The sequence below is a fragment of the Scardinius erythrophthalmus genome (assembly GCF_964197995.2).
Source record: "Scardinius erythrophthalmus genome assembly, chromosome: 7".
Lineage (NCBI taxonomy): Eukaryota > Metazoa > Chordata > Actinopteri > Cypriniformes > Leuciscidae > Scardinius > Scardinius erythrophthalmus.
In genome coordinates this window covers 23014056-23035444 of record NC_138227.1, presented here as the reverse complement: position 1 = coordinate 23035444, position 21389 = coordinate 23014056, and the positions used below count along the sequence as shown (strand labels likewise).

The 21389-nt window shown below is 38.1% G+C and overlaps 1 protein-coding gene across 1 annotated transcript; it reads left to right on the top strand.

The window, feature by feature from the left end:
• Nucleotides 1-20093: 20093 nt before the first annotated feature.
• Nucleotides 20094-21089, top strand: LOC308693182 (olfactory receptor 52E8-like; the record flags this gene model as incomplete). The annotated part of the gene is made up of 1 exon (XM_081369975.1): nt 20094-21089. Exon 1 carries the CDS (start codon nt 20115-20117, stop codon nt 21087-21089), a length of 975 nt encoding a protein of 324 aa, XP_081226101.1. The 5' UTR covers nt 20094-20114.
• Between the last annotated feature and the right edge of the window lie 300 nt (nt 21090-21389).

Genomic DNA, 21389 nt, shown 5'->3' with positions numbered 1-21389 from the left:
CTTCTTCCCACAATAACGAACTTTGTTACAGTAAGATACAGAGGTCACTTACAAAGTTAGGTTAAATATACAAACAAAGAGGGATTCAAACAAATAACATATTTATAACATGGTAAAATGTACAGACTGTGAGCTGAAGTTTGTTTTTTAAGAGGTTTTTGAAGGAGAGAAGGGTGGATGCTTGATGGGTGTCTTGAGGAAGAGCATTCCACAACCTGGGAGCCACAACACTAAAAGAACTGGCTCCCACACTGTAAAAACTAAAGGAGCCTCAAATATCCTGTCGGATACTCAAGGAACTTAAAAATGTAATTTAAGTGCCTCAAAGCTCTTTCTCCTATAGTAGGGTTACTGGAGGAGCATTGACAATATTTGAGGTTCTTGCTGGAACTTATGGGATCCTTTAAGCACTTTGTATTTAGTTTAGAGGTTCTGGAGTCACCTTTTCATTACCACGAGACCTCGAAGTGCTTTGGGGGAAAATAGAGGAACCTGAATGCGATAGAAGGGTTATTGGAAGATCTTTTAACATTTAAGTGGTTCCTGGAAGATCTCTTATGTTAAAGCCAGCATCTGGAGGAACCCAGTGGTTCAGTGAGGCCAGAATGATATTATTATTATCCTATTATTACTTAAGTTTGATTCAGTATACATACACAGGTGAAAAATACGTATAGGCTACTATTAAAAATGTACTTGAGTGTGTTTTTAGTAGGCCTTCAATACAAATATAACCTACTTTAATGCATTTTAATACATTTAACAGTAGCCTACGTCTTTTTCACCTGGGTAGCTTACATTTATTTATATAGGCCTATTTTATTGATTAATTTAAACCTTAAACAACAACACTAAATAATAATAATATTAATAAAAAAATCATTAATTATTATTGAATAATAATAGTAATAAAATAATATTTTTTACTTCTTCATAAATTATTATTTGAAGAAGAAGAACCATGAGGATAAAGGTTTTATTCAGTCACGAAACTGCTGCTATTCCTCTGCTGTCGTCACTTCAGTGATGCTCGCGCTGCTCGCGCGCAACAAAGCTCAGCTGATCTACGTCATCGAGTTTGAAAGTAACGGCTCTCCTCATCAGCGCCTGCCGCATCTTCCGCCGTTTGTTCGGCTCTCCGTTACAAGGTTTGTAAACTCGCCAACGAAATATAAATACTCACTATATATTCAAACACACACATATATAAACTAAATGTATTATACATTACTACGTTTTCAATTGTTTATTGCTATGGTTTATTGAACAGTATCTGGTATGAAGGTTTTAGCCGCGATGCAAACTACGTTGATCTAATGAACAAATTGAAATTATTGACTTATTGTCTTAGATTGATTTAAAGTTAGTCATTCAATTCAACATATTCTGCACAAATGTGTCTTCAAATTGCTGATATAACTTACAGCCTAACTAATTTAGCTGATTCCTGCTGTCATCATTGGCGTTTGTTATGAATAACAAAAGCAGGTTAATATAGTTTGGTCTGTTTTTGTTTAGCCTAACTTTACTTACTACAGGTGCCCTCATTCTCTCAGATATCATTTTGAATCCATTTAGTGGTCAATAAATACTATGTTGTGAATAATCAGCTTTGTTATTTTGTTTCCCCAGAACAACCAGTAACTTACAATGTTTCAGTGGCAACATTGAATTACAGTAAGTACCTGCACCACATGCAAGTACTTTATTACTATGAACTCTGTGTGCAATTGTATTGTTTGACTGTGTACTTGTGTTTTTTAATCAGTTATTCTCTGAAAATCGTCTTCCCTCATGCTCTCAAATCTCATTCATGTTACATTCATGTAATAACACTGGTTTGGAGCCAATAATGCTATGCATTTTTTATAGGCTATAGTACCTTAATCATATGCATTTGAATATAAGACATTTGAACCCTGAATTATAACTTTGGTCTTTTTCGACAAAAAAAGGAAAAAGCTATTAAATGGCTTCATAAGACTTACAACACAACCCATAATACATGAGTTGTGAATTCATTGATTATTTTTAGGATCTTTTCTGGGACATTTTTGGAGCTTAACCATTTTTATATAAATTGTTGCATTGAATTGAACTAGACAAGTGTACATAAGAATGGTTTCATGAATGATTTACACAATTTTTTTCTGCTTGTGTTTCATGCAGTGAAATTGAATGGTGTCAGGGGTTGCATTATGCCTGAGATCTGCTTTTGGGTTCCACAGACAGAAAGTCAAACAGGTTTGGAACGTCACAAGGCTGAGGAAATTATTTAAATTTCACAACAATCACTTTAATAACCTTACTAACAGTAAATTTTGTATTTTGCAGGGATCTCGGTAAGCTGAAATACAAGTTTGAAGAAGAATAAAAATCCTCCTGTAGACCTGAAAATCATTGAAGTGCCTGGACCATCCACCAGAAAAGAGGAAAAACAAACGGAAAATGAAGCTGATGCACCTTTTCACTTTTCTAACTCGTTAAGTACCTCACATGTCCCTTGTGAAGATTTTATAATTGATTGCATTTTATGTTGCAGTGAGTAAAGGTGCGTCACATTTGTGAATTTCATGAAATTACACAGGCAAAAAGGTCCATTGACCATTGTCAGCAGTGTAGCAATGTAATGTATGAAGCACCACACAAAATTGCTGATCGTGTGGATTCTTATTGAAATGACTGAATTCACCAGTGAACACTCACAGAACAACAGATCATTTTACTGCACCTTAACTCTGTTCAAATGGAAAATGTTTTCTGCTTGTTGTGACATAAGGAATACTGTTTCCGGGTCAAAGCCTCTACTCTACTTCCTTTATCTTGTTTCTAGATATTGAGAATATACTCAACCATTTATGGGAACTGTTGATTCAAGTCACATTTAAGCTTTTCAAAAGCCATAGTGTACATTACAGTCTCCAGTCTCACGGCATCCCAGACTTCAACATTTTATGATTCAAAATAGCAGAATAACTAACCATCTGAGATTTCGGAATAGAGATAAAGGTTAGGATCATAATTTTCAGGAATATTACAGAACAATGAGTGCATATTAGCACTGTTTGTTGTTTGTTTTTGGCATCTGAGAGAGCTTTTGGACTTGGAAACAGTTGCGTCAGACTTAAGCGAACTGAAACACGTTTTAAAATTAAGTGAAGATGGACATTTTTAATTAGTCAATTTTAATTTTTTACATTGATTTATTACATGGAACATGTGTTTTCTATGCATTTTGTTGAGATGTCTTTTCTTGTGTAGCCTATTGTATACACATGGTTGATTATCCATGTTACTTATGTATTATACAATTTGTTTTGTGTGTATTCATTGATATTAATCTATTACTAGCTTTTTTTCCCCAAGTGCATTGAAGTGTATGTATTAAAATGGATCTAAAATATGTAATAAACAATTCTTATTTTGTATTTGGTTCAGTTTGTTTATTATAATAGAAGTTTATGGTAACCGTAGTAACAACATGAAATTAATTTAATACAAATAATAAAAAATAAAAAAAAAATTTGGTTCCTGGAGGCACCCACAGTGGTTCCACACAGTGCTTCATATAAGAGTTCTTCAGGAAACCTGTGTGGTTCCTCAGAGAACCGGCCCTTTTTAAAGGGTGCCTAGAGGATCTACAGACGGTTCCGCCGGTGTGGCGAAGTGAAGAACCCCAAAAGGTTCCTCCAGGCACCTTTAATTTTTACAGTGCATGATTACCAGACTATTGAAACTGACTTAATATGGCACATCCCCACCTGGGATATCTCTCGCAGATTGGTTACAAATGTGAAGTAACATCTTACGTACCATTGCACGTGGTCGCATCTCGCATGTCAGCGCTATCTATAGTCACATGATAATGACGTTGTGTTACGACCAAGAAGGAGGAGGCATTTCAAAATACACGCAGCAGAGGAAATATGGCGTTGAGAAATTTTGTGAACAATTGCAAATGAGTTTTTCAGGAATGCGCTCACTTGTGTCTATCAGACAATGTGGAAGTAGATACAATTCAGTCCATAAAAGTCGTACGAATTAGATAATTTCATCTATAAAGCAGCTGTGTAGAACACTTGTCCAGCTCAGTTCAGTACTCATACAACAGTTTTAGTGCAGTCACATCATATTTCTTTAATTTTCGGGGCTCAGATTCACTCTCCCCCAGTTTAAATCTAGATTAAAGATGCATATTCACATAATGCCAATAATTCACATAATGCATCTCATTACCTATACTCCATTTATATCAGATCAAATGATGACATGATTATCACATGATTATCTTTGCTTAAAGGAATAGTTCACCCAAAAATGAAAATTATGATTATGATTTTGAAAATTATGACACCCATGATTTACTCACCCTCAAGCAGGGCCGGAGTGGGGCCACTTTTCAGCCCGGGACTTTCAGGCCCAAGACCGGCCCACTTTTTCCATGGTGGAATTCCAAATTATCACTTTTTCCAAACAGGATAAATTAAGCAACAGTTCAGCTCTTACTATTGTGTAGTTTGTATTAATACCATGGTTCAACAAATAATGTAAAGGTTAAATAATAATTCACTTAGACTTTATAAGAAGCAATTGCGACTTTATTTCACGCAATTGCGACTTTATTTCACGCAATTCTGACTTTATATCTCGCAATTCTGAGAAATAAAGTCAGAATTGTGAGATGTAAAGTCAGAATTGTGAGATGTAAACTCGCAATTGTGAGATAAAAAGTCACAATTATCTTTTAAAATGTTTTATTCTGTGGTGGAAACAAGCTTCCATACCTCATGGCCTCTTCCTCCCATCCATCCTCCCTGACGCGTACCGTTATGGTAGGGCCGGCCCAGCTATCGGTAGGCGGTGCCGTGGTAGCCTACCTGAGAAAACGTTTTGGAAAAGACGGACTATGGACCCAACCAACTCTATAGGAGGGGAGGGGAGAACAGCGCAACTGCGCGCTGCGGTGTCAGGATGCGGAACGTGTGTAGCCTAATGTAACTAACGTGACAAATGTGAAAAAAAAAAAATCCTCGACCGGCCCAAAAGTGAAGCGGCCTACCGGGAATTCTCCCGATTCTCCCGATTACCCACCCTGGGCCTGCCCTCAAGTCATCCTAGGCAGTGTTGGGCAGTAGCATCACTCTTCTAGTTTAACTACATTTCTCAGTAGCATGGCGGTAGCGTCGCTGTTTACTGAATAAAATAGCTTTTCAGTAGCAAAGCTGCTTTGTCATCAAAACTACTTTTGATGAAGTAGTGCAGTACCATCCACACAAGCTACATTTTCCAAAGCATTTCTAAAGCTCAAGCTCAAATCGAAAATACAACTGCTAAGTATCACTGATGCTGGATCAGTAATAGTCTAGCAGGAGAAATAGGTTCCCATGTACCCGTTTGGCATTTGTAGCCTGTTTTATTGGGACCCTAATGGTGTCTAGTTAAGAATTTTTGATGTTTCCGAGGTCAACTAATGTCCCATGGGGTTCGTTTGGCGGCCATCTTGAAATTATGTTGAAATTATTGAGTTAAGAAGGATGCAGTAAGGGGAGAGTGCCTTTTTTCTTTTGATACTACTTTTTGTCCCTGTTTTTGTACAGCAAGGGAGTTGAGGGAAGTTTATGTTTATTTTTTCTTTCTTTTAGGTTAGTTAGAACTACTCCCAAAATTAATTAGTGGGGTGTTTTGTTTGTTATTTTAGGCCTTGCTCTCCCCTGAGCCTGTGCTCCCCTTTACCTTATGTTATGCCTTTTTTATTAATTAATAAGTATTATTCTAATTAGCAATAATTAGAATTAAAACGAAGTGGAGAAAAAACGTTTCCAAAGTCTTTCAAATATCATTTTATGATACAATCAATGTCACACATTTCTGTAAAATCACAGCCGCATAAATGGTCTTTTACTGTCATCTAGTGGTAAATTCAAAATGGTGTATGTTGTTTGTTTCTGTGTAAAATCCTAAGATCAAAAGCTTGACAAATTAATTTAAATAATATAAGGGTTTCCTCTTTAAATTTTGAATCTAAGTGTCCATTCAGACACAAGCATTTTTGTGTAACTGTTCATTTAATATTCTTTTGTCTAGTCAAGTCATCTTCATTTATATAGCGCTTTTAACAATGTAGATTGTTCCAAAGCGGCTTTACAGTGATAATAGGAAATTAAAGTAACAGAGATTGTTTTGGCTTTATAGCAGCTCTAGAATAATGTTATTGTCCAGCTAAAGTTAGTTTTGATTGATTCACTTCCGTCGCAATGATCATTAGTTATTAACTTAGGGGCCGCTAACACGACACCGTTTTAACAGAAAACTCTTAAGTTCTTTCTGTGTAAACTTCAAAAATGCAAACCTGTGCGAACCAACTAATTCCATGCTTCCTAATGATATCTCCCAAGGGTAGCATGAACAAAGTGAAAAGCAACGGTCCTAGTACTGAGCCTTGTGGTACGCCATACTGAACTTGTGATCGATGAGACATCTCTTCATTTACTGCTACAAACTGATAACGGTCAGATAAGTATGATTTAAACCATGCTAATGCAATTCCACTAATGCCAACATCATTTTCGAGTCTATTTAAAATAATGTTGTGGTCAATAGTATCAAATGCAGCACTAAGATCAAGTAACACTAATATAGCGAAATACAACCAAGTCAAGGCAAGTCAAGTATATTTGTATAGCGCTTTTCACAATACAGATTGTATCAAAGCAGCTTCACAGTATTAAATTAAAATAATACAACAAGGTTTGTTTCTAGTGGAATTTATTGATTGATAAAATTAAAAATTAAATATCCCCAAAATATCCCCAACCAAACAACCATGATCGGATGAGAGCAAATCATTTGTAACTCTAATGAGAGCAGTCTCAGTACTATGGTACGGTCTACTGTAAATGCAGACTGAAAATCCTCGCAGATTTCATTTCTTTCTAAAAAGGAACATAGTTGTGAGGATACCGCCTTTTCTAGTATCTTTCACAGAAATGGTAGATTCGAGATCGGCCTGTAATTGACTAAATCTGTACGATCAAGCTGCGTTTTTAAAAAAAAAAGTTTTAATCATAGCCAGCTTAAAGGTTTTTGGTACGTATCCTAATGACAAAGATGAATTACTGAAATTAAAAAGAGGATATATGACCTCATCTCTTTTAGAAGCTTAGGGTCTAACATACATGTTGTCGATTTAGATGATTTAACGAGTTTAGAGAATTCTTCCTCTCCTATTAGCAATGAATGAATCAATTTTTTTCTTAGGGAGACTAAAATGCATTCCCTGCTGCGATACTGTACGGTTGCATAGTTATAATTATCTCCCTGATATTTTCAATCTTATAAGTGAAGAAGTTCATAAAGTCATCACTGTTGTGCTGCTTGGAAACTTCTGGGCTTGAAGCTTTATTTTTCGTTAGATTAGCCACGGTTTCAAATAAATACCTAGGGTTTTGTTTATTTTCTTCTAATAGGGTTGAAAAATAAGCAGATCTAGCAGCTTTTAAGGCCTCTCTGTATGCAATCAAGCTCTCTTTCCATGAAATGTGAAATAGTTTTGTTTTCTTCCAGTTGCGCTCCATTTTTCTGGCTGCTCTCTTAAGGGCCTGGGTGTGCTCGTTGTACCACGGTGTTGGACTGTTTACTTTAATCGCAAAGGAGCAACTGTGTCTAAAGTGTGTAAAAAGTGATCCACTTAAGGCAAGTTGAGAGAACCCAAGTGCAATTTATTATAAACATGAAACAAAAACCGTGGCATGAACTTACTCAACAGCAGAACTACAGAAAACAATACTTGACAAAGACACATGGCAACCATGAGGGCTTAAATACACACAAGACTAATGACTAGACAAGGGACACCTGTGAACAATGAAACAATGAACCAATGACAACATGACACATCAGACAAGGGAACACATGGCAGGATCACATGAATTACAAGGGATCACATGACAGACAAGGAAACAAACCCAACAACAAAACCGTGACAATAAAGTGCTAGAAAAGAGAGAGTTAAAAGTTTCTGTCGCAATATTGACTTCTTCTAAGCTATCTGGGATGCTGAGATGATGAAACTGATCAGGAAGATTATTAATAAAGCGATCTTTAGTGGCAGAAGTGATAGGTCTAACATATTTGTAACACGGAGTCAGCGTTGTAGGCCTTGGCTAAATGAAGTTTACACGAGACTGGATAATGATCTGAGAAGTCATCGCTCTGCTGCAGAATTTCAATGGCATCAACGTTGATTCCATGTGATAATATTAGGTTCATGTTTATAACCATTATCTTGTGGGGTGGAAACTTGTTCTAATGGAACTCCCACCCGTAGAAACAAAAGGTCTGTCCAAGGGCTGATAGTGCGACAACACCCCAGTGTGATGGCCATGCGGTGTTTGCCACGGAGCAATACTCTTCTTGGGACTCGAGCATGAAGCCTGAAGCGGTCTCATATGCATCAACCAAATCAAAATGCATGCCATATGCTCCAGGAGCCAAAAATATTTGATTGGAACCGCTATCTTGCACTTGAACAAATTCAAGCAGCTCAGCACTGACCAAACACGATCTTCCGAAAGACGTGCTGTCATGGTGACCGAGTCCAACTCCAAATTAGAGCTGGGACGATTCACCAATCTCCCGATTTGATACTATCACGATTCTTGGGTGCCGATATGATATGTATTGCGATTTTTTTTTTCTTTTTTTAAAGAATTGCGATTCTACAAGTATTGCGATTCGATATTGCAATATATTGAAAAAAAATTAACACTAGACCATCGGGAAAAGTTAAATAATACACTTATACAGACTGTACATGATGTATAAGATGAGTCATATTTACCAAAACAAATCATCACATCTTTCTGACTTTTATTTCAGAAGCATCATACAATACTACATTCTCTTGAATAAATTATTCAATAACAAATACATTTTTTAACAGTAATTAAAAAAATGAATTACGCACTGCGCATGCGTCGCGACTGAGCGCGTTGTTTGTATTTGGAGCTCCGTCGAATTGATTCATAATCCTTGATTTTCTTCTTTACACTCATTTACAAACAAACATTTTCTATTTTTACAGCGTGTGAACATATCTCCGATACTATTCTCTATAAAAAACAATTGGATTGCTTTGATATCGCTACTTATATCCAACTTTCCGAACTTCCGCTACTAGCCTTAGCCCGCTACCATTGCACGTGTGGTCTCGCCTATCAATCGTCTTATTTACACCCGTATCACTAAAAGCTATAATTCGCCATTATAGCACATCTGCTATAATGGCGAATATATCGGATATGTGTCTAACGTTACCTTTGAGTGCAGGTGAGGACACGTTCGAGCTGCATTCAGTGCAGTTAGAGCTGGAATCCGTGGAGAAGCAGATCAGCAAACTACTAGAGAGGCAAGCCGTGCTGCGAGATCGGCGATCAGTGCTTGAAACATCATGCGCCGATGCTCACAAGTCAGTGGTTAGTAACTTTTTGACTCCGACCTCGTCTACTCCTTGTGTTTCTCTGCACAGGACCCGAGCACCCAGGACGCGATCATCCCTGGTCTCATTCACTCCGGCACCGATACAACACCATGGACCCTGGGTGCTTCCACAGCGGAAGACGCGAGCCAGGACCAGAGCAAGGACCTCTCTGCCCTTCCCTGTCTTCGAGATCTCCACCCAGAACCGCTTCTCCCCTCTACGCGAGACGGAACGCGACGCAGTGATCATCGGCAGTTCCATCGTCCGGCATGTCCACGCTACTTCAGGTAAAGGTCTCGATGTCGCTGCGCAGGTTCCCGGGATCCTAAACGGTGACGAGCGCATCGGAGCTGTCATGCTGCACGCGGGAACGAACGACATCAGGCTGCGGCAGTCGGAGGTTCTGAAGAAGGACTACAGGAGCCTGATCGAGACGGTATGCAGCACATCGCCTGAAACAACGATCATCGTGTCTGGACCGCTTCCCACGTACCAACTAGGACATGAAAGGTTCAGTAGATTATTTGCTCTAAATGAATGGCTAATGACATGGTGTAATGAACAGAAACTGCTCTTTGTAAATAATTGGAATCTGTTGTGGGAGCGACCTAGGCTCTTCCGTGCTGATGGCCTTCACCCCAGCAGAATCGGAGCGGCTCTTCTGTCGGACAACATCTCCAAGACGCTACACACCATATGACTAGTAAGTCAAAGCCCAAATCACAGTCTTTGCTGTCCCAACTTAATTTATATAAGTACCAATGTAGAACATTATATAGAAACTGTGTCTATTCCTTGTTTAGTGAGGTCAAACATTAAATCTACTGTAGGATCTAGGAAAAATCTAATTGTGATTAAACCAGAAAATCTCAATATTAGTGAACAAAAACTATTTCTAAAGCTAGGTCTTCTAAACATTAGATCGCTCACACCTAAGGCGGTTATTGTAAATGAAATGGTCACAGATAATAGTTTCGATGTACTTTGCCTTACTGAAACCTGGCTTAAACCAAATCATTATTTCGGTCTTAATGAGTCTACTCCACGAATACTGTTATAAGCATGAGCCCCGTGGCGGCAGTGTTGCAACAATCTATAGAGATATTCTTAAAGGGATACTTCAGGATTTAGCATTAAGCTTTTTATTAGTAGAAAACCTGTAGTATTTTCGAATTACCATGCTTTCCACCCTCATATCCCCCTGAGACAAGAGATTTATGTATTTTTTGTCTGGAAAAAATCCTCCGATGACGCAAAAATCGTCATTTTGCGTCATCGGAGGATTTTCTGGCCAGAGGCTAAAGACTACAGCCAGTAGATGGCGTTGTTCCGCATGTTTTCAGCCCGCCCATAGAGGGTGGGATCTCACTCACAGAATGTACACAGTATCAGCCGTCTTTCTTTGGAAGCTAAGCTAGCAGGCTCTTGTTCTGTGGAGAAAGCTGAATAGTAGGAGAAAGCTGAGTAGTAGGGGTTACCATCCTCCTTTTCCCGGACTTGTCCGGTCGTCGAGATCGTTCAAAATGTACGGGATTCAGCTTTTGCGTTCTGCGGTCGCCATTCATTGTTTAAATGCACACCTTTTGTTTCAATCTAACTGAATTCATTCCGATTGGTGAATCTGAATGTAGTGTTTACATGAACGCTAAACAAGTGATCGGTTGATGTGCGTTTTACCATTGCTAAGAAAATTCCCGCTCCTCCGTGAGAGATGCGAGACCCGGCGCGTCTCAGTAATGACGCCACCGGCCTTGCGCCGTTCTCCCGCGGCCGTCAGCCTCGTCCTGCTCGCCACAGTAAACAAGATGAATGGCGACTGTAGAACGCAAAAGCCGAATCCCGGACATTTTGGGCAATCTCTAAATCCCTGGCAAACTCATCACGTAGGCTAGCCTTGTTGTTTGTTTTCAACTGCGCTCCCTTACCTGTAGGCGTGGCCTCCTAAGGCAGCGAAGCAAGTGCATTCTGGGAGTTGTTGTCTTTCATCCACATAAGCCAAAAATACATTTTCTGGGTTTTCTCAGTCTAGAAAGCTCCAAATTAAAAAAATTCTTCACATTTCTTCTACTTAAATTACCTATTTTAAATACACATTCATCTTCCCAGAGGTGAAGTATCCCTTTAATGTTACGCAGAAAACAGGTCACAGGTTTAATTCGTTTGAAGTACTTGTGCTAAACATTACGCTCTTAGATGGAAGAAAGAAATCCCTATTATCTCTAGCCTTGGCTACTGTATATAGACCTCCAGGGCCCTATGCTGATTTCCTAAAAGAGTTTGCAGACTTTCTCTCAGATCTATTGGTCAATGTCGATAAAGCATTAATTGTTGGAGATTTTAACATACACGTAGATAACACAAATGATGCGTTAGGGGCTGCGTTTACATATTTATTAAACTCCTTTGGGGTCAAGCAAAACGTCACTGATCCCACTCATCGTCTTAATCATACGCTAGATTTAATTATATCACATGGAACCAATCCAACCGATATAGATATTATACCGCAAAGTGATGATGTCACTGATCATTACATGGTGACTTGCATACTACGTACTGCTGAAATTTGTCATGTTGCGCCACGTTATCAACCAGGCAGAACAATCCTTCCAACCACTATAGATAGATTCTCAAATAGCTTACCTGATCTATCTCAGCTGCTCAGTGAACCCAAACAAACAGATGAACTAGAGGAAATGACTAGCACTATGAGCACCATTTTCTCTAGTACATTAGACATTGTTGCACCAATTAGATTAAAAAAGGTTAGAGAGAAAACTAAAGCACCATGGTACAACAGTGCTACGCATGTTATCAAGAAAGAAACTCGTAATTTAGAGCATAAATGGAAACAAACTAATTTAGAGGTCTTTAGAATCGCGTGGAAAGACAGTATGTCACATTATAAAAAGGCCCTAAAAGCAGCCAGGGCTGAGCATCTCCGCAAACTAATAGAAAATAACCAAAATAATCCAAGGTTTTTATTTAACACAGTGGCTAGACTAACAAATAAACAGACATCACCTGAGCAAAATATTCCGTTACAGTGTAGTAGTAATGATTTTATGAATTTCTTCACTGAGAAAATAGAAAGCATCAGAAACACAATTGTAAATGTACAATCTTTAATGGTGTCTTATGATTCAGCCTCAATTATCGCCCCTCAAGAACAACTACAGCGCTTTACAACTATACGACAGGAAGAGCTAAATAAACTTATCATTGCATCTAAACCAACAACATGTTTATTAGATCCAATACCCACTAAACTACTGAAAGAAGTGTTACCTGTGAAGTGGAAGAGCGTCTTCTCAATATTATTAACTCGTCTTTATCTTTAGGTCATGTTCCAAGAATATTCAAGTTGGCAGTTATAAAACCTCTCATTAAGAAACCACAATTAGATCATAATAACCTAGCAAATTACAGACCCATTTCAAATCTTCCATTTATGTCTAAAATACTAGAAAAAGTTGTGTCTGCTCAATTGTGCTCTTTCTTGCAAGAAAATGATATCTATGAAAATTTTCAGTCAGGATTCAGACCGCATCATAGCACAGAAACTGCGCTCGTTAAAATCACAGATGATTTACTTCTAGCTTCTGACCAAGGCTGTATCTCAATACTAGTTTTACTCGATCTTAGCCCTGCGTTCGACACTATAGATCATAAAATACTCCTAGATCGACTACAAAATTACACTGGTGTTCAGGGACAGGCATTAAGCTGGTTTAGATCATACTTATCAGGCCGCTACCATTTTGTCTGTTTAAATGGGGAAAAATCGAAGATAACGTCAGTAAACTATGGAGTGCCGCAAGGATCTGTGTTAGGCCCTCTGCTATTCTCAATATATATGCTGCCACTTGGTAATATTATAAGAAAACATGGAATTAGTTTCCACTGTTATGCTGATGACACTCAATTATATATTTCATCACGACCAGATTAAAACGCTAAATTATCTAAATTGACAGAGTGTGTTAAAGATATAAAATACTGGATGACGTGTAATTTTCTGCTATTAAATTCAGATAAAACGGAGGTATTACTTATTGGTCCAAAAAACTGCCCACAAAACCTCTTACAATACAACTTTTATTTAGAAGGATGTCCTATTACTTTATCCACTACAGTAAAAGACCTGGGTGTTATACTAGACCGCAACTTGTCTTTCGAAAATCATATTTCATATGTTACAAGACCAGCCTTTTTCCACCTTAGAAACATTGCTAAGCTACATAACATGCTATCTGTTTCTGATGCAGAAAAGTTAGTTCATGCATTCATGACCTCAAGACTAGATTACTGTAATGCTTTATTAGCTGGTTGTCCTGCATCCTCAATAAACAAGCTACAGTTAGTCCAACATGCAGCTGCTAGAGTTCTTACTATGTCAAGAAAATATGATCATATAACACCAATTCTATCGTCTCTCACTGGTTACCTATTAAGTTCCGTATCAATTACAAAGTATTACTACTGACCTATAAAGCCCTAAATGGTTTAGCTCCTGGGTATTTAACGGATCTTCTATCGCACTACAATCCATCGCACTCTTTAAGATCACTAAATTCGAGGCTTCTGGTCATTCCTAGGATATCTAAGTCCACTAAAGGAGGGCATTTTCACATTTAGCTCCTAAACTCTGGAATGGCCTTCCTGATAAATCAGATCAAATGCATTAATATTATGAACAGCAGCTATGCTAATTATTTCCCATCTGCTTTTCTGTTGTTATCTCGGGACGCTAGTAGAGCTTGTCAGTTCCAGTTTGTATCCAGCCTCTCATGGAGACTTTAGATGCCCAAACACCCGTGAAGAGACGACTCGACGCCTGTGAAGAGACGACTCGATGCCTGTGAAGAGACGACTCATTGCCTGTGAAGAGATGACTCCACGCCAGCGATGTTATGCCCTAAATTAATACATGATTAACTAACTTTATTTTTCTATGTACATTTCTGAAATGCACTTTCTGTAAAGCTGCTTTGAAACAATGTGTATTGTGAAAAGCGCTCTAAAAATAAATTTGAATTGAATTAAATTGAATTGAACAGTCACTTGTCTCCACTTAGTGGCAAAACAATGTGATCGATAAATGCGTTATTTTAAGCACCAAGTTTCTATCAAAATTTGATTTTGATCACTGTCGTAGACATCAGTGTTCATATTTGAACTTTAAACTTAAAGTACTTCTTTGATAATTTTAACTATTGCATCACAAAAATAATGATACTATGAGGTTGAAAAGACTGTGAAGCTGTTTCATGACAACTCTCTCCGGGTCAGCGGCAGCGCCAACACAGCTTTGAATGTTGCGATATGATTTTGTCAATATTTAATAGACATACAAATTGAAAGATTGCATGGGTGTTTGAATCGAGATCACAATTTTTTAAAGACGAATCGTGCAGCTCTATTGTCTTATCTCTCTCTCAGCATATGAGTAGCGCGAGGGCTTTTCAGTGCTTTCAGTCTCACGTCTCTTCCACGCATCCACCTGGGATATTACGTCACTCAACACTCATAGATAATGACACATTTAATCCTCTGTTGGAACGAAAGTGGTTAACTTCTGTCAGCCTCATCTACAAGCAAGGACAAAAATAAAGCGGTTGAATTTGAATTAGTATCAATTCTGGAATAAAAAAATCGATTTTAGAGTTAAAAATTAAATCGCGATAGCTAGGTGAATCGATTTTTTTCTCCCAGTCCTACTCCACACAGAGAAAAAAGATGCTCTGGATGGGGGAGAGCTGGCTTTTTTCCCAGTTGACCTGAAGTCCAAGTCAGTCTAGCTGACTTGGACTTCAGGTCAACTGGGAAAAGAGCCAGCTCTCCCCCATGCAGAGCATCTCTTTTCTCTTTTTAGAGAGAGAGAGAGAGAGAGAGCGAGAGAGCGAGCCAGGAGCAGAGAGTCATCAAGATAGTTGAGGATGCGAAACCCATTACCCTCAACCCCCGGGGATCTGAGGTGTTTTCTGGGCCCTGGCAGTGTTTTGCCATGCACTGGTAGTTGTAGTTTTGAGAAAATGACGTTATTATTGCAATGTAATCGCAATAAAAAAATTGAAATCGGTGGGAAGATGGAGAAGCAGTTAAGCGGGAGCGCTAAAAGAAAATTAAAAAGAGAAAAGGAATTGAAATTAGTCAACAATTTGAAACATATTCCAAAAAAAGCCAATTTTTTTACTTCAAATCAGTGATCTCTGAGAAAAGCGATGATATGACATTTCACGTAGGATAAAAAGAAAGAGATTTGCTGATGAGAGTTACGACGATGAGGAGGTTGTCTTTACTAATGACAGTCTAAGATTCAAAGTTGAAACATATTATGTAATTATCGACAAACTTCTTGCCTATCAAAACGGATCGGTGCTTACACAGATGTGTGTGAGCTCTTTGGCGTTTTATTCGACTGGGACGATGATGAGTGTGATGTGCGTGAACGAGCTGCGAGGCTGAGTTCCACTTATCCGACATACCTAGATGCGTCCCTAGCAGACAAACTCATGCAGTTGACTCACTTTGTGTCGAGTGACACTTCCCCTGCTCAGTTGTTGCAAATTCTGTAAATGAATGGCCTTAAGACAACATTTCTGAATGTATATGTTGCACTCAAAATGTTCTTAACACTGCCAGTTTCTAATTGTGAGGGTGAGAGGTCATTTTCTGTTCGAAAACAAGTTAAAAATGTGTTAAAGGGGGGGTGAAATGCTCATTTTCACTCAATCTCCTGTTAATCTTGAGTACCTATAGAGTAATATTGCATCCTTCATATCTCCAAAAAGTCTTTTGTTTTATTATATTTTTAATTGAAAGATAGGCTGTACCGAGTCTTTCCGGAAAAAAACGAGCGGCTGGGGGCGGGCCGTGTGGGCGAAGCTTAGCTGTGCTTACCCGCCTAGCTAACAACACACAGAGACATTTGTTCAACAGTTTTACTCACCGTTCCAACGCACGACCGCGAACCTTTATCATTGTGACTGCTCGATCCTTAAGCATTAGACGATCTGCAAATCCGTCGATCTGGGCTTTGTTTATAAAACAATCATCGTCGAAATGCAGGGAACAACAGTCTTACACAACTCCGTTTATGCTCAGGAAAACAAACTCCATCCACGGGTTCCTTAACGCTGGGTTCTTTGGGAATCTGTGCAGGGTTGTCTTGCCCTGGCAACCAAAAACACACTTCTTTGGTGACATTGACTTTCCAAAAGCCGGGCAGGGCGCTTTGATGGCGAACTGCTTTCGCTCTCTTGCTCTAGTCTACGAGTGCGCGCGCGCCCGCGATCTTACCGGAGAAGTGCCCTTAGGACCCATATAAGGAAATTCCGCTCTATCTTACGTAAGACAGAGCCATAGTCGAAAAAAACTTTTCGAAACTTGTGACAAACCGGAAGGAGTATTTTTGGAACAAAAATACTCCTTCAAACGTACAACTTAGTTTTTGAAACTTTTTCCATGTTTAGCATGGGAATCCAACTCTTTACCAGTGTAAAAAACTCAGTATGCATGAAATAGCATTTCACCCCCCCTTTAAGGACCATAATGTCACAGACAAGACTTTCTGCACTTTCTTTGCTGGCCATAGAACATGAAGTTGTTGAAGGTTTGGATTTTGATGATATTGTGCACCAGTTTGCTTATTTAAAGTCTAGAAGGAAGGTCGTTGAGTAATCTGCAATAAGAAATTACTTAGAAAGTAGGACTGCACAATATATCGGAATTCGCAATGTATATCGCAATATCAATGGCTTGCAATAACTGTGGTCATGAACAAAAGACAAAGAGAAAATCACTCACTGCTCTTGGCTGAATAACTTTTGTAGCTTTAATAAGAATCAGTATATATTTAATTCCTACAGTGAAAACTAAGCAGTGTTTTATTTTTACATTTGATTATTCAGTTTCTACTGTTTAATAAACCTAATGTAGGCTTGCTGCTATAGTAAAACACTGATGTTTACTTTCAGAAGTTGTAAGGATGCTTTCTTGTCAGAAAAATAATGTGAAACACGTATGTAGGTTATACAATTTAAAATATTTTAAAGATAATTTAAGTTTATTTTACTCACTTTAAGCATTATCGTATCGCATATCGCATTTTTCTTCAATATCGTGCAGCCCAGAATGAATCTCTGATAGCATTAAATGTGTCATAACTGTAATGAAAATAGTCAGAAGGACCCAATTGCGAATGAACAATATAAAGTTTATTAAATGTAAGACAGAACGGATAGAGATGCTGGTCAGAGTCGAGGTGGGCAGATGTTGAACCGGGCTCGGTAACGCAACGCAATGGCCAGAAAGTAGTCACTGAAAGGCAGCAGATCCTCAAGGAAGCACAGGAAGCGAAATCCACAGGAACCAGGAATGAAGACACAGGGAGCAGCACGGTGAATACGGAGAGAATCCCTGGAGAACCTCAACAACGATCTGACAAAGACAGGACGAGATCACAGACAATAAATAGGACTCTGCTTTCGAAACAACTGGCGCTGATCAGCTCATCAGCCGCGCTAATAAGCCGAGCTGATGAACCGCGCCCATTCACACACGCATACACATAGCAACGGCGAGTCATTGAATCCATGAACCGTGACAAAATGTTTTGAGTTTACACAATTTAAGTTAGGAAGGCCAGTGTCTTAGGGAAGATGATATAAGGGTTGATAGTTGTGGTATGCTAATGTGAGATGTTGTGCATGGGTTTACATGTAAAGTCAAGAAGGCCAGTGTGTTAAGATCACAAAAGATAAAAGAAGAGAAAAGATAATAAGAATTAATAGATGTGTGTTAATGTCAGATGTTGTGCATTGATTTAGGCCACATATTAAAAATCAAGGAGTCCAGTGTGTTAGGGTCACCTGTTAAACAAAAGGAAAAGATATAAGAGTTAATAGACATGTATTAGCCTAATATGAAATGTTGTGTAGACTATGAGTTATTCACATATAGTCTGGAATGCCAGTGTGTTGTTAGGCTCACCTTTTAAAGCAAAGATGGGCCATTAGGCCTAATAATTAAAAAGTTATGAGTTCAGTTTTGAAAGGAGGCCAGTTGTAAGGCCCATTTGTTATAATAAAATAATAAGAATGCATAGTAGTGCATCAACATAAAATGTTGATATAGTTGATTGTGAAACAATAAACATGATCTTGACTTTGATCTACATGCAACAGTAGCCAATGGTTTACTTTTACTCGTAGCCTTGAGTCTTGTTGCCCAGGGCACAGGAAATTGTTAATCTGGCCCTGATCAGGGGTCTCCCTTCAAGAGGTCTGCAATGCTGCTGGTTGGGCCTCCCCACACACTTTTATAAGATACTACAGCCTGGATCTGCCCTCCACTCCAGGTTCTGAAGTTCTTACTGCCTGAGTTGTGCCATACATGCTTCACACCAGGACAGGCACTAGTCAGTGTGGCGCAGTGGGTATTTTGTTCCCTAAAGTGTCGTCTTTCCTCGAAGGGGAACGGCTCGGGTTACGACTGTAACATTCCCGCGTCCCTTTGCCACACCTCCTGAGTGCCTGAGAACGAATTGCTTCGACCTATCAGAAGCTTACGCTGTTATGAGCCGGCGTCCCTTTATAGCTTCACGTGACGTCATGACGCAACACCAATCAAGATTGGACTAGTTCCATACATGCTTCAGATGCTATCACGCTGGAGTAGTACCCCAAAACTGTCGTTTTTTGACGCAGTGTTTCGTTTTTCTCTCTCGAATATTACACACACACACACACACATTTTTTTTACTACACAGGTCCAAACCATATTCTGACATCCATAACAACACACCCACACAATCATAACTGCATAATTTATCCAATTGGTTCTATAATATGCAGAAGCAGAAAACAGGAATTGAGTGAGTATTTGTTTTATAGGCCAAACCTGAGAAAATGGCACCATCTGATGAAAAAATAGTAAAAATTTAATTTTGAAGCCTTGCCCACAAAATTAAAGCTTATTAACAAAGACTGCATCATTTTATAGTTAAATGGCAATGGGATTAAAAATAGCCGTTTTAAGGGGTTTCAATGAGGATTTTTTTGTTTGTTTGTTTGTTTTGAAGGTTCTGTGTAACTATTTTGTATTACTAGTGTAAAATAGATTTTTTAAAGGAAGTGGGGGTGAAATAGTAAAATTCCAATAAAAATACACACTTGTGCCAATATTTATGCAGGTGGCATTAACAAAAATAAATAAATAAAATGTCCATAAGGACACAGAAGGGTTAAGTATTACATCATTGTCTTGTCTGAAAGCTCTCAAGAGATAAATCAGAAGATATATTTATTTGGATGGAGATTGCCAGTAATCTGTGAAGCATGAGAGAATAAGGACAAAAATGTACAGTGGAGTAATTTAATTCAAAGCAGCTCACAATGGCACAGTCATTGTCTTAGTTTTCTCTATCTCTAAAACAAGAGTATACAAATCTGTGATTCAAATATTATGCATTACATGAAGGTATATATTTTTTTATTTAAAATGATAGTTGTAGTTAAAATATCCTGTTACAGGTTTGAAATTACAATTTTGTAAATTCTCTAGATTTTGCTAATGTCTAATGTCTTGTATTTTCTATTTTCAGTTTGTGCAAAACACCAAACTCAAAGCTGCCATGAGCTCTATAAATGCAAGTTTTTCACAGAATATCTCCATTGTTCATCCTAAATACTTTTTCATCATTGGACTTACAGGTATACCTTATAGTGATTATTACTATATATTCTTATTTATAATATATTTTATAACTGTAATTGGCAACTCTATAGTCCTTCTGATTTTAGTTCTTCATCGGAGCCTGCACAGTCCAAAGTACATTGGTGTGTTTAACTTGGCCTTGGCTGATATTGGTGAAACTAACGCACTGATTCCTAACATGATGAAGACTTTTCTGCTCGACTCACAGTACATCTCCTTCAACGCTTGTTTGGCAAACATGTTTTTTGTTCACTTCTTTAGTACTATGCAGAGTTATACTCTAGTTGTTCTGGCATATGATCGCTTCATTGCAATTTGCTTGCCATTAAGATATCATGCAATTGTTAACAATACCAGTGTGGTTTTGATTTTCTCAGCAATTTGGGCATTTAATTCTTCTGTGGTGGCCTTGATGGTGTCTTCGATCACCCGGCTTTCTTTCTGTGAATCTAATATGATTCAGAGCTACTTTTGTGATCATGGGCCAGTGTATAGGTTGGCATGTAATGACTATAGCATTAATAGGATTATGGCATATCTCATCACAATTTTATACCTTGAAGCACCATTGATTATTATAGTCCTGTCATATCTGGGCATTTTTTTTGCTTTAAGCAAAATTACAACTTGGCAAGGACGTTTAAAAGCGTTGAAGACCTGTGTTTCTCATCTGTTGTTAGTAGGGGTTTATTTCCTCCCCATAACCTGCTCATACATTGCTGCGTGGTTGGCTTCTCTCACACCCAATGCAAGGATCATCAGTACGTCTCTGGCATATGCTGTTCCAGCAATGTTAAATCCCATAATTTATGTATTAAACACAGCTGAAATCAAAGACATAATCTGGAAAGTGGTTAAAAACAGATCTGAACCAATTAGAGAGAACATTTAAAACGACTGAAGTGTCTGTTTGTTTTTAATTGCTTTTAAAAAATGAAAAAAATATATATATATTTAAAAATAATTAGCCATATGAAGACTGCATGCTGAAGCCTCACAGAGGTGAACAATATCTTTCCAGAAACATATACTTTGAAAAATGTACTTTTGAAAGAGTAACCAAGATAAGTAATATTTTCTTTATTTTCCATTACGAACTCAAGTTGTTTAAAATTCTGAAAGAAATACTTGTATATATATGAATAAAAATAGTAATGGTAATGGTAATAGTAATAGTAATAGTAATAGTAAA